Source organism: Nymphaea colorata, chromosome 3, assembly GCF_008831285.2.
Source record: "Nymphaea colorata isolate Beijing-Zhang1983 chromosome 3, ASM883128v2, whole genome shotgun sequence".
NCBI lineage: Eukaryota > Viridiplantae > Streptophyta > Magnoliopsida > Nymphaeales > Nymphaeaceae > Nymphaea > Nymphaea colorata.
The window spans coordinates 16,469,502-16,484,119 of NC_045140.1; the positions used below are offsets into that span (position 1 = coordinate 16,469,502).

The window sequence follows — 14,618 nt, forward strand, 5'->3', positions numbered from 1 at the left end:
GTCAATGGATCTTATTCTAATTGAATGTATAATTTATCAATCTACTTTTGGTTATCTGTATAGTCATATTGGAATTCAATGAAAATGAATAAAATCTGTAACTTATCTGGATCCGATTTTTAGAATAACATCTGAATCCGAATCCAACTTTTAAATCAAATCCAAACCATATCATAGACATTGAGTATGTGATATTTATGTAAAGCTATATCTGATCAGAATCAGAATCCACTGAATATTTACTTAGATCTGAATCTAAATCATATGTCATTTCTTATATTCAAGTCGATCTTAAATCTTAATCAGATAACAATATCCAACTTTTTATGTGGTTCGGTCAGAAACTGGATCTAAATTGGATTTATTAACATCCCTACCTAGAAACAACAAGATGTTGTACTAGCCAGTAAGTAACTCCTTCAAGTTGGCCTGTTGGACTATTGTAAATTTGAAATCGACTTGGGGTTGATAAAAATTCTTGTTATTTCATAAGCTGGAATAGTTACTTAAAGCTATGATATACGGGCATGAGGAAATTTGATGTGTTCAGTACGAGCTTGTAAAAGGTGTTCGGGTTTTATAGGCTGCATTTTTTCATATGTTAGAAAAACTATTGTTTTGTTAAGTTGATGACTATTTAAATTTGCAAAAGCAGTTATAAATTGTTTAAAAGTTTTATATAGCTTTTTACAAACTTTAAAATTCCTTTAAATTTGTAAGTATTGTTTCCAACTCATAAAATTTGTAAGCATTCAAGTTTTTCAAAATTTTCAAATCTTAGAACTTCTTGGACGTGATGAAACTTTTGCCTTTTTTTTTTTACAATTGCCAATGGTTTTGGAATGTATTTTTTTCGGTTTCTAAAAGTTAACCCTTTTTATGTATTTTGGTGAAATGTGTGTAGAGTTTGAAATTTTGCTAAACTTCATAATTTTTTTTGTAGTTATATTAAAATTCTAGCTGTTTGGAACACGCTTTGCAAAAACTATTATGTCTCGAAAATTATGATTCTTCACGTTTCTTGTTCTTAATTTGCCGTCTAATCCATTTTCATTAATGTTCAGTGAAAAAACAAATGAAAAGCGTGGTTAAATAGTTGCGCTCAATATGGGAGTCTTTTACTTTCTTTTTATGGTTTTTCCATTTAATTGATGAGTTAAATTTGGAAACTAAAAAAAGCTTACGTAAATACTTTCATCTCTTTCTTTTCTCGTTTCAACGTCAATTTCTCTCTCAACGAAGCTCTCTCATCTTTCGATTCTGCCAGATGTACAGCTGTTTTGGGACGGCACCGGAGCATCGCCGACGACCACCCACCGTGGTAAGGGGTCTCTCTCTCTCTCCCTTAAGCTACAAACTCTCTGCTTCGAGGGAGAGGGTTTCTGAAACCAGAGGAAACCCTCTCAAGCGGAGGGTTTCAGAGCTGAGAGAAAACCCTTTGCTTCGAGGCAAAAGGGGCTCCCTCTGCAGACTGCAAATCCTCTGCCTCCAGGCTCCTTTGCTTTAACATTTTGTATTTGCGGCTTGAGAATTTTGTGTTTGCAGACCCTTTAAATCTTCAGTTATAAATTCAAGAAACGCAATTCTCAACCATTCTGTTTCTTTCCTTTTTCCCGCCGAGTTCCAGGGAGGGAAAGCACCCTCTCTCTCTCTCTCAGGCAGCGAGGCTGGATCCTCGATGGCGCCGACGATGGAAGGAGGATGCAGACTGCGGGCGTGGGTTGCCGCAGTTCATCATTAGGAATTGCAAGCAGCAGCTCCTATCCATCATCCTCCCGCTGGACCAGATTCTCCACTTGCCTCTGGTGGCAGAGTAAGACTACGTTTCCTCCCTTCTCCATTAGCTCTTTCTGTTTTTTTTGTTCTCATTAGGGTATTTTTTGACCCACAAGAACAATGCTGCTTCGCTAGGTCCACTGCTTGGAAGGGAAGGGGGCATCTAAAAGGTCGAGAGACAGACAGAGGAACGAAGTCGAGAAGAGTTCGATCGGCCTTGGCCCTCGCTCGTCGATCTATCGATCCATCGAAAGCCGACAAACAGAAGAGCGTTCGGAGATCGAGGGCAATAGGGAGGTTTCCAGAGAGAGTTCACCGTCCCTCATTGTTAGCGATTTCAACACTTAGTGATCGATCGATCGGTCAATCTTTTTCTTAGATTGTACAGAACCTTACAAGTACGTTTAACGATCGCACTGTTCTGGTCCCATTTCAGGCGTCTCCTTCGCTTTCGGTAAACTCCTTTTGCCCTCCCGTCCTGCAGGTTCTTTTCTTCTCTGCGGTTCCCTCTTACAGTGCAAAAAGCGTTGAGCGGGGCTCTTGGTCCGACTGTGCAGATCACGTGTTCGACGAGACTTGCACGAACTTGAGGATGTCACCAACCGGCAGTCAAGGGATTCAATGGTACCTCTTGAATTAGTTTTTGTTCTTTTAGTATTTTCAAGGATTGGACGATTTTGGTCATGTTCACATCAGCGTTTCCTTTGTAACATCGTTGTGATCTAAATCATTGTTTGAACTGCTGCGAGCGCAAACGACACTAGTTTTGGTTATTTAGGAAGTCTCATGCCTGAGAGCTTCGTTGTTTGACTGTTCTAAAAAGTGGTACCCAATTCTTGCAGGAACTCTTTTCGCTTATGGGCAGACCAGCAGTGGGAAAACTTTCACAAGGTAAGGTTCTTCAAACAATCCAAGAGTTATCCATCTGGCTGTCCAAGAAAGTCTTTCGGCATATTCAGTTGGTAGTCATGTTGTTTTTTCACACGAATAACTGCTAGAATGCTGTGAAGACCAACCTTTAAAATGGTAGACTGGTGTCTCTCTTCTGATGTTTGCTTGTATTTCTGAAACTAGACAACAGATGGTGAGTTTAGAATTGGGGTTTCATACGTGGAGGTTTATAATGAAAAAATCAACAATCTAGGTTAATGTTGAGATTAGCTCATAGTTACGTGGAGGTTCATGATTAGCTCTTTCCACGCTTTTCTTAATGGAGGTTAATGTTGAGATTCAATTTAGGTTATAGAAAGCTCAGGGCAAGAATCTGCGGCATTTGGTGATATGGTCAACTGAAGATGCTGTCCGTGTCTCTGTTTTGGTTTCTGATCTAGCACACTTCTGGAAACTATCTTCTATATGTTTCTTATGATGGCATATGGGATCATAATAGTTTTTAGTATTTCTTTTTTGTTTTTGAGTACATTGGATGTTTAAAATACAAACCTTTTTCTTTTTTACAGAATTTGGTAGATTTGGCTGGTTTAGTTTAAGTCACTAGTTATCCAGGAGTGGTGCTCATTTTTTTTTTTGCCCTATTTGTTTACATATTAACAAAATAATATTACAAATTCAAGTGTATACGCCATATATATTGTCTATTCACTATTGTATGTATTATAGGACACACACACATGTAGGTGCATAGACTCTCAGATTCCCATATATTGAAACCACTAAGTCCTTAAATATTCTTATTTCCAGAGAACTATTTATGCTAGATTGCCAGGCCATGGTGTCATTAAGGGTACTTCAACTAGACCTCCCTCTTTTTGTTCTGGTTTAGATTCGTCTGTGGAATATCTCTTAGTGAAAATCAAAACCTATATGAATAATATGTTCAAGTATATTTTGTTATAAAATTTTCCTAGGATATTTTGTTATTTTTCTGTATTCTTCTTGTGGCAATCTTGCCAATACGTACACGATTATCTAAATAAATACACACCCACACATATCCCCCTGCCCCCCCACCCCCACATATAGACACACACACACACACACACACACACACACACACACACATATATATATGTATATATATATCCATAAATATTTAGAAATCGAAGAAAAAATAATATATGAGAAATCCCATAATGGTCCTAAAGTAAATTTCAAATTCCATATGTGCAAGTAAAAGCGATTATTCACAAGCCTATTAATAGATCACATAATCATAGTATCTAGGAGGATAAACTTTGAAGTATGCTTAACTAGGACAACAGTTTATTGAAGTCCTTTCTTGGCAAATAAAAGATTGGGGACCTATTCCATTGCCCTTTTAAGTGATGCCCTAATTGGCAGTTGAATATTAACTGGACAATTTAGGATATTCTCTTATCCTAATGATGCCAATATCCAGCCAATGCCGGGTCCAAGGATGTGCCAATGATACGTCTGTCGGCATATATGGTTACTGAGGCCATTGGTGCAGTTCGATGTTTCTAAACTTGCATGTTGAGTTTTAAAAGTACACAATATGATACAATATGGAGACCTTGATGATATTTAGAATTTAGATTCTAGTGACTGGACAATATTTGTTCTATGAAGCTCTCTCCTTAGCCCTTTCCCATAATGTTTTGCATGAGCTAGGATATGCTTTAGCAATATCACCTATTATGCTAAAAATTCCATGTTCTATTGCAATATAATCCAGGTTTTGGATTATCTTACACAAAGTTGCTATATAGTGGTTGGTTGCATTTGGTTAATGGCAAGTGCAGTGTAAAAGCATCTTTCTATCTGCTTGATTTGTCTTTTACTTTTTATCTTTAGGACTGGAAAGACATCTGTACGTGGTGCGTGGGCAGACAATATGACATGGTTCAAAGGTAAAGGTTGGTAATTAATACATATCCTCTATGTTTCAAACTTTCAACTATGGTCCAAGTATAATGATATCCTTTTCTCAGGAGACCTGCTTGTACCCGACTCACTTAAGGATGCCTTTGATGGAGTTACTGCTGTGGTATGTGAATCCACACTTATCATTCTTCATTTGAAATGTCATTTATTGATGTCACTTAAGATAACATTGCTTCCTTTCCTTGGTTGAAGAAATTTTTACTGTTATTGAGAATGTTTACTTTTTGGAAGTATTTTCTCAAAATTTCTGCCTATTTATTTATACCACATTTGATGGTTCTTTCTGGTGAAATTGGACTATTGAGAAAGGCTATATATAATTTCAGAATCTTATTGCTAGTTTCTAGGAAGACACAATTGCTAAATAAACAAGGTATTTATGGTCAACTTAGGTAAGAAAGCATTTTTGAATGAAAAAAGAGATCGGTCCTTCATGACATTGTACAGCTAAGACTATTTAACGGCAAAATGAGTGGTGTACCACTGTACCTTATTATTAGTTAGTTAACCATTTATAAAGTGTACGCACAAGCTGTGGATAAAAAGTTGTTATGTTTGCAAGATAAGAACCTGATCCAGTATCTAGGAAGACCTGGTTAATGTTTAAACTTTAAACAGCGTATGCATGACTATCATAGATAAAAAATAGGTTGGACTTCCTTCGGCATCCCAGCTGCTAAGATTTGTTTGATGGCAAACTATTTATGCAGGCTGTACTGTTAATCAGTCATAAATTTATAGACTGCACAAATAAGTCACAGGTAAAAAGCTGTTATTTGATATATGGAAGATGAGACCTGCTGAGTTGTGTCTTTGGAGTTTCTGGATCATCTCATATAAAAGTTAGTGAATGAGTAAAATTCAAAGGGTTGCTGATGTATTTCATCCAGTTGCTAGTGTTTTTTTTTTTATTATTGTGTTCCTGGAAGATTAAGCTTGAATAATGTGTTTTTTGGCAATGATTTCACCTTCATTATTCAAGAGAGATGAGATATGTTATTCTGACCATTTTTAGGTATCTTGTGTTGGAGGCTTTGGCTCAAACTCTCATATGTATAAAGTCAATGGAACTGCAAATATTAATGCTATGATTGCTATCAGAGCTGCATCAGAAAATGGTAAGCTTCACTTGTTCTTTGCAATGTTACTCTTCCACTTTCCCCTTTCTTCTGTTTGGCTTTTTGTGAGAACTTGTCACTTTCATGAGATATGTATACATGACAAAACCTGGAACCTCATTTGTTGATATAAAAATACACAAATTTTATGCTTGCTTAGCACTTTTATTTTCAAGTTTAAGTGCATGGTTTGGGGAATAATAGAGGGGGGACTGTTTGTTCTCTTCGTTTATCGGATCATTCTTGCTGCCACCAGCATCATCTGTGTCAAAACCATTATGCATAAGTTATGATTTCTGATCCAAGACTGGTGCTGGTGGCATACGTTTGAAGGAAGGGAAATACATAAATAAAAGCTGAATAGCCCATTGGAAATGTTATCAACAGAATTAGTGATAGTGGTGTTAGGCAAAGGTCTGGCATAGGTAGCCGTTTGTCCTCTTAAATTTTTATTGTTAGCAGTATAATTATTAGGATTCTAATTTCTCACTGGTATATCATCTTTGCAGAGGACATATTCCTTACCGTGATAGCAAGCTCACCGCAATTCTTCATGCTGCTCTTGGTGGCAATGATTATCTGTACTGTTGCACATGAAGAGGTCAAACTTAAATCTGGTTTTTCTAGGTATTTTCTTTCAATCAATTCCATTAAACCTCATAGTTACATGCAATCAATTATCTATATATAGGTTCATGTTGATGAAACAAAGGGGACTTTGCAGTTCACTGGTAGAGCTAAGCGCATCACAAATTGTGTTCAAGTGAATGAGGTTATCTCTTCCTTGTCTTGTTTTAATTGTGCAGGATAGTCATTTACCTTTGTCTTGATTTTTTTATGCATGTTTAATAGCTTGATCGAACCAACTGAGTTGTCTAAGACCTGTTAGCTTAGTCTCCAATCTGGTCAATAAAATGGAAGAATCAGGAAATGGGAAGACTTGGCTTCGAATGACCAGGCTGAGTGATCCAAGTTTTGGCCGTGACAGCATAGTTTTGGCCAAGTTAGCCTAGTCCCAGAGTTTAATGGAGTCATTCATGTATACAAAGTAATGACAACTTTAAACTTTCAAGTTTCTAAAGTCCATTGGATTTTATAAATTTTCAAAATGATTTTAAACATGGTCTAGACTTTTGTATATTTTAAAAATCACATCTGCATTCAAAAACATGTATGCATTCGGCATCCTAGACCGGATAAAATGACACCTCAGTTCTACTTGCTTGCTCAAAATCCGCAATCCAACATCCTAGACCCGATTAGATGAGACCTTTGATCGCGTAGGGGACTAGATCAGACCTATGATCTATTTCTTAGATCAAAATCCCTAATCCAACATCATATACTTGATCACATAAAAAAATGAGTGATTTTCTGATTTGTTGTAAATTCTTTTCAAATCCTTTAGGAATTTTTGAAATCATTTGAAGAATATTAGTTTGTCTATATAAGTCTTTGAAATCATTGTCAAGTCTTCCAAAATTGTGCAAGTTGGCTTCAAATTCTTTTCATTTTTGTAGAATCTTCTCAATTTCTCGTTGTATCTTTAAATTTCTTGTATTTGATGTGTGACATTTCCTAAATGCTTGTTAAATTCTCAAGTTTTTAATTGCACTTTTTACTCTCGAGTTTTTCAAATTTGTAAAACAATTTTAAACATGGTCTGAACTCTCTGGTTCAGATTTTAAAATTCGAAATCCAATTTCGAATTACCAATCCAAGAGACCGTATAAGATTGGACCTCTACTCTAGAGCTTTGGTTTGATTCCTGCATACAACATCCTAGACCAGATCAGAGCTGACCTTTGATCCAAAACATAGTTATGAATCCCTATTTCAACACCCCATACCGGATCAGGTCAGACCTCTGATCTATTTCTTGCATCCAAATCCTAAATCAAACATCATTGAACAGATTCAAATCCCTTTTGAGTATTTGGAATCATTTCCCGTGTTTTACTTTGTCTATATACATCTTTGAAACCACTCTCTAAGTTTTCCAAAATTTTGTAACTTGAATTCAAATTCTTATGATTCATTTTCTGTGAATTTTCTCAATTTCTTTTGAGTTCTTCAGATTTTTTGGATTTGATTTCGTACTTTTCTAAAATCTGTGCTAAATTCTCAAACTTGTTAATGCACCTTTATACTTTCAAGTTTCTAAATACCATTGGATTGTATAATTTTTCAAAATGATTTTAAACATGGTCTAGACTTGGGTTTAATGTTTTAAAATTCACATCCATTTTCAAAAAAATATTCATTCGACGTCCTAGACCGGATAAAATGAGACCTCCGTTCTTAATGCTAGTTCAAAACCCGCAATCCAACATCCTAGACCGGATTAGATGTGACCTCTGATCTGGACCTTAGAGACGAGACCTCCGTTCTAGATGCTTGTTGAAAACGCAATCCAACATCCTAGACCGGATTGGATGAGATCTCTGATCCATACCTTAGGTCAAAATCCCAAATCCAACATCCCAAGTCGGATAAGATGAGACTTATAATTGAAATCTTAGGGTAGAATCACCAACTTCAATTTTCGCGTAGGGGACTAGATCAGACCTATGATCTATTTCCAAGATCAAAATCCCAAATCCAACATCATATACTTGATCACATAAAAAAATGAGTGATTTTCTGATTTGTTGCAAATTCTTTTCACATCCTTTAGGAATTTTTGAAATCACTTGAAGAATATTAGTTTGTGTATATAAGTCTTTGAAATCATTGTCAAATCTTCCAGAGTTGTGCAATTTGGCTTCAAATTCTTTTAATTTTCTTAGAATCATCTCAATTTCTTGTTGTATCTTTAAATTTCTTGTATTTGATGTGCGACATTTTCTAAATGCATGTTAAATTCTCAAGTTTTTAATTGCACTTTTCTATTCTAGAGTTTCTAAATTACACTAGGTTGTCCGAATTTGTAAAACGATTTTAAACATGGTCTGAACTCTCTGGTTCAGATTTTTTAAATTTGAAATCCAATTTCGAATTACCAATCCAACTTCTAAGACGGTATAAGTTTGGACATCTACTCTAGTGCTTTGGTCTAATTCCCACCTACAACATCCTAGACCAGATGAGAGCTGACCTCTGATCCAAACCGTAGGTATGAATCCCATACCAGATGAGATTAGACCTCTGATCTATTTCTTGCATCCAAATCCTAAATCAAACATCATTGAACAGATTCAAATCCCTTATGAGTATTTGAAATCATTTCCAGTGTTTTACTTTGTCTATATACATTTTTGAAACCACTCTCTAAGTTTTCCAAAATTTTGTAAATTGAATTCAAATTCTTATGATTCATTTTTTTGTGAATTTTCTCAATTTATTTTGAGATCTTCAATTGTTTTGGATTTGATTTCGTACTTTTCTTAAATCTGTGCTAAATTCTCAAACTTGTAAATGCACCTTCATACTTTCAAGTTTCAAGTTTCTAAATACCATTGGATTGTATATTTTTTCAAAATGATTTTAAACATGGTCTAGACTTGGGTTTAATTTTTTAAAATTCACATCCATTTTCAAAAAAATATTCATTCGACGTCCTAGACCGGATAAAATGAGACCTCCAAAATCTGCATTCCAACATCCTAGACCGGATTAGATGAGAGCTCTGATCTAGACCTTAGAGAGGAGACCTCAGTTCTAGCTGCTTATCAATTTTTTTCTAGTTTTACAAAATTCTTGCTATTTTGCACATGTTTTGCGAACACTTTTACTTCTTGAAAACCATGACTTTTCACGTTTTCTACAAAATGTCAAAGACTAAGACCATCGTTGATGTACTTATAAACTTTTTAATGGTTTTGCTTGGTTTTTGACGTTTAATGAACTTCACAAAATTTTTGAACTTTTCCAAAATTTAACATCTTGCTACACTAAATCTATGGAAAGTTTCTAATTACTTTAAAAGTATCATTCAAACTTTGTAAATTTACTACTTTTATGGGTTTTAAAACTTTATATTTGGCATATCTTTTCTTTTACGGTTGAAGCACTTTTGAACTCTTTTAATCTTTTGCAAATGTTGCTTTGATCCCATAAAATTTTTGAATGTTTGAGAAAGCTTTACATTGTTTTGGTTTTGGAAAGATGACATTTTTATGGGTTTTTGTCAAATTCATGTGCTATTTGAAATTTTGCAAAACTTAATCAAAAGCTGTTCTGGTTTTGCAAAATGGTTGCACTTTTTCATATGTTGGAAGGACTATTGTTTTGTTAAGTTTATGTCTCTTTAAATTTGCAAAAGCAGTATTGATCTCTTATAAATTGTTTAGAAGTTTTATATAGCTTTTTGCAAATTTTACAAATCTTTTAAATTTGTAAGTATTGTTTTGAACTGATAAAATTTGTAAGTATTGGTGTTTTTCTTAATTGTCAACTCTTGCAAGTTTTTGGACGTGATGAAACTTTTGCCTTTTTTTTTACAGTTGCTAATGGTTTTGGACTTTTTTTTGGATTTCTAAAAGTTAACCCTTTTTTATGCATTTTGGTGAAATATGTGCGTAATTTGAAGTATTGGTAAACTTTATCAATTTTTTTCTAGTTTTACAAAATTCTTGCTCTTTTGCACATGTTTTGTGAACACTATTACTTCTCGAAAATTTATGACTCTTCACGTTTTCTGCAAAATGTCAAAAACTAGTTGTAACGTTTATGTACACTTATAAACATGTTAAATGTTTTACTTGGTTTTTGACCTTTTATGGACTTCACAAAATTTTTACAAAATTTAACATCTGGTTAGACTAAGTCTATGGAAAGTTTCTAATTACTTTGAAAATAGCATTCAAAGTTTGTAAAATTTACTACTCTTGTGGATTTTGAACTTTATATTAGGCATAGCTCTTCTTTTATGGTTGAAACACTATTGAACCTTTTGTTGACGTAGGAGGGGGTCGATCACAGTGTTTTTCCTAAATAAGACTGTTTGTACTCTTTCAGTGGCTGTGTTGTTTGGTTGGACGTCTTTGTTCAGGTTTGTTTTGAAAGAAATATGTTGTTGTTGAAGTTTGTTTAAGGGTTTAATGACTTAATCTTGCTTTCTAAGTGTTGCTGCATGTTATCATGGGATAGTTAAGGTCATTTATGTATCAATCATAGTTGTGTTGTTGAGACACAATAGTCACAACAACAGCGTTCTGCTTAAGGCACTTCTTGTTGTACAGTAGGCTGATACTTTTGCACTCTTGTAAAGCATGATTGGCTTTACTGGTGAATGATTATTTCCACTAGCAATCTTTGATGCTGAGAAAACCTTTTGAACTGCTGGTATGGTAGTTATATGAGACATAAGTCACAGACTATGACATTGTGGAGATTGTACTATCTTACATTGGAAATGCTGCAGAATAGTCTACCATTGGAAAGCTGTATGCTTATGGTTTGTGGCTTGTTATTGTTGAAGCTGCTTGGTTTGTTAATGCACTCTATTTATGTCAATTTCATAGACCTTTTGGCAATTATTTCAGCCTGTTTAAAGCTACCATTCTCTTGAGTTTGTTTTTTGCATTATTTTTTCTAAACATGATAGCAATTGTTTTTGTTTTACAAGATTTTTTACATATTTTTATAATGACTACAAACGTTTATAATGCCCCTGTAACCATTGCTCATTTTTTTCTAATTTTACAAAATTGCTGCACTTTTTCACATCTTTTGGAAAGACTATATTGTTTCGATTATGACTCTTTACCTTTTCTAAATGTTAAATATTTCTCATATTTACTAATTTGAACTTTTTTAGACACTTATAAACTGTTTTGAAAGTTTTACTAGCTTTGTGATCTTTTTCGTACTTCCCAGAGTTTTTATACTTTTCAAATATTTAATGTCAAATACATTTTGCCAGTGAAACATAATTTCAAAAATTCTTATAATTTCTAAAAATTTGTTAATTACTTGGAAGGAAGCATTAAAATTCGTTTTTTTTATCGTTAAAATGACAATAACTAAAATATAAACTTTCACGTTTCTTGCTAACTATGCCATAAGAATTGTGATGTCGTTAACTATGCGGAAAGTATTAGAAAGTTACTAGCTTTTTATCGCATGTAACAAAGGATGATTGATTAAAATTAATACTAACCAAAAATGCAACATTACTTTTACAAGTGAATTATTTGAAACCATGTTTAAATGCCTAGCAAATTGGTGTATTCAACAATGCGCTGATTACAGTGTGTTTACTTTTCAATTTACGGGATCAGTTTTCTTGTTCTTCATTTAGATAAATTTCACATTTAGCATACAATATGTCTTATTGGATTGCATTTGTTTGAATTGCTCAGGCTACAAGGAATCCTTTGTGTTCAAGTGCCAACCAGTTCAATGTCACACAATTTTGTGGACCCCGTCCTGATGACAATGTGGACTCTTTTGGAGGCACTTCTAACTCCACAAATGTTTCTCGAGTCCAGGCATGTCCAACTCAAAATTTCTATGAATATGTTCTGTCATCACTTGTTCCATGTTTCTGTGCTGCTCCTATTAAACTTGGATATCGTTTAAAAAGCCCTAGCATCTCTATGCTTCTGCCATACGATTCATGCTTTTATATTTGCTCATGTTTGGCCTTGATTTGGATCTTGATGTCATGCTGGCATCAATTGCTGGTATAGTTGTAGTTTCTTCTCTCATTGAAGAAAGCATACTAAAGAGTATAGTAAAATTAACAAAAAACATCTGTGTAAGTACCCTTGTTTTTGTTCATGTATTTGCATGTGTAATTGGTTTTCTAGTGTTCAGAGCTACATAGTTAGTTTGACTTGGAGATGTTTTCTTCTTCCCTTTTTCAATGCTAAAAAATGAGTTGATTGTAGAAGCATTAGCTTTGGTTATTCACATGTAAGCTGATTAGTGGGTCAATGTCTAATTTGATTTAAGTTCATAACTGGTCGTCAACAACAACGTTATGATGCTTGGGGTTGTTTACGACATTTGATTTTTGTATCATAAAAATGAGACCTTAGCTGACGATGCCTCTTTTTTTTACGTACTAAAGTTTTATCCTTCTTTTTGAATTTTTAGTGTTTTTTGATAGAAGAACCTAACCCAAACCATTTGTGAAACTTTCAATCAGTTGAATACCCAACTTTTCTTGGAACTCCTCACCCTTAAACCAATCTTTTGTATAGAAGACCCTACTTTTATGGGAGATTTGGTGAAGTTCGTTCTTTTAACCAGCCAAGTTTTACATTCACCCATCTCTTTAGGGAGTACAGTTCCTTTCTCCTGCTGATATACCATTTGATGTCAAGAACTTTTGTAAAAGAGGAACTTTTCAGTTTTGCTTAAAAACATTTTGAAAGTGTTTTCTCACACAATGATGTGCCTTGCTTTATTCTTAGTACCTTTCCAAGTGGAAGGTGGAAACTTCAAATTCTTGTTGTCTATCAATGGAAGAGGAAAATCGAAAAAATCTTGGATATGAGCAGTGAAGAAAAATCCTATGAAGTTGAGAAAGTCAAGACTAGGAAATGCTATTGACTCTGGCGATTAAGCATTTGCAAGGATTTAGCAGGAAAATATATTGAGGGAGAAGCCAAAATGCTCTATAAGATCTTGGCAGGTAGTAAAATGAGAGTTGAGAGATGGGCTCGGAGCTTGTGTTAGTCGTTCCTCTGAGTTAGAAATCGAGAGTACCGGGTAGGCATAAAGGTGATTTATGTCTATTTCGCGAAGATAATGATTTATGAACTTTTGACTCGTTGAAAACCCGTAAGGTGAAGCGGGTTGGACACGTGACAAAGCTACACATAACTACCAAAGTGGTGGAGCTTCGTAGTAGCCTTTGGGGTGGTGAGGTATTCCCTCAAAGGTGAAGGTCGGCCCAAAAAAAAAAAAAGAAAAGCACAAGAAAAAAATTGAAAGGCAAAAAGCTGAATGCAAAAGAAAAAAAATGAAGAAAAAACAAGAAAAAAGCAAAAGGTGCCTGCCAAGAGATGAAAGACATGAAGGCTGAACTCGCAAGAATTGAATGCGACAATCTTTCGTGGATGTACGATTTTGGGGTCAATATCTGCTCCTTGTTTTGATTATCTAGGATGTCGAGGATGGTTCCTTTCTGTTCATATTCTGGAAATTGAAGGACATTCCTTTTAAAGATTCGACAACATTGATGCGAAATAAAACCAAATGCTTGTATGGTACTAACAGTACATGAAGGTTATATTATTTTCACAACACGAGCACTCAAGTTTATGAGTTGAATTGATTATTTTTGAACTATTTCAAAATTCAATGTAAAAACTTGACGTCTCTTGTATGTTTCCAGGATTCCTAGGCATAGCAATAACTAACCAATCCCCTTTAGTCTTGAAAATGTTTGACCATTTCGTTACCAAATTGTTAGTCCTTCTGTGAAATAGATGAAACCCCTCAAACCTAGTTCAACTATGCTGAGCATGATGAATTATCCATCCTTTCCTTTTGTCTTTGGTGGGACAAGTGATTAAGCTGACTCTAGATGATATTTTTCAAAAGTTCTATCGAAGTTGCATAGTGGTATATGTCCACCTAATCTTGTTTTTGTGAGTTGTATAAATTTCATCTGTTTGATCTTTATCCTTTGTTTCATTCTAGCTGCTGTTAAAATCTTTTATGTAGTTATAGCTCTTTAATAAAAGGATCAGTTGAGGCATTCAGCCCTTTGGTTTGTGCCCCCTCCCTCTTTCCCCACCTTACTAATTTCTCGCTCCACCCATGTTCGTATCCATGCATTTTTATGTCATCAATCTAGTGCTTGAATTTTTTTTATTCCTCTAGCTTGGGTGGCCCCTTTATTTTAATTGACATGTGACTGGACATGATCCTGAATTGTCTTTTGGTTGTCTTTTATTTCCA

General features: G+C 34.7%; 1 protein-coding gene across 1 annotated transcript in view; it reads left to right on the plus strand.

Moving 5' to 3' along the window:
- Positions 1 to 1,637: 1,637 nt before the first annotated feature.
- The window catches only part of LOC116251463 (uncharacterized), a 53,734-nt gene continuing 40,753 nt past the window's right edge, over positions 1,638 to 14,618 (plus strand). Inside the window, exons 1-5 of the mRNA XM_050076786.1 lie at positions 1,638 to 1,813; positions 1,893 to 2,174; positions 2,261 to 2,400; positions 2,619 to 2,667; positions 4,552 to 4,613. Coding sequence (XP_049932743.1) covers positions 4,592 to 4,613 — 22 coding nt within the window. The 5' untranslated portion in view covers positions 1,638 to 1,813; positions 1,893 to 2,174; positions 2,261 to 2,400; positions 2,619 to 2,667; positions 4,552 to 4,591. The remainder of the gene's footprint in view (positions 1,814 to 1,892; positions 2,175 to 2,260; positions 2,401 to 2,618; positions 2,668 to 4,551; positions 4,614 to 14,618) is intronic.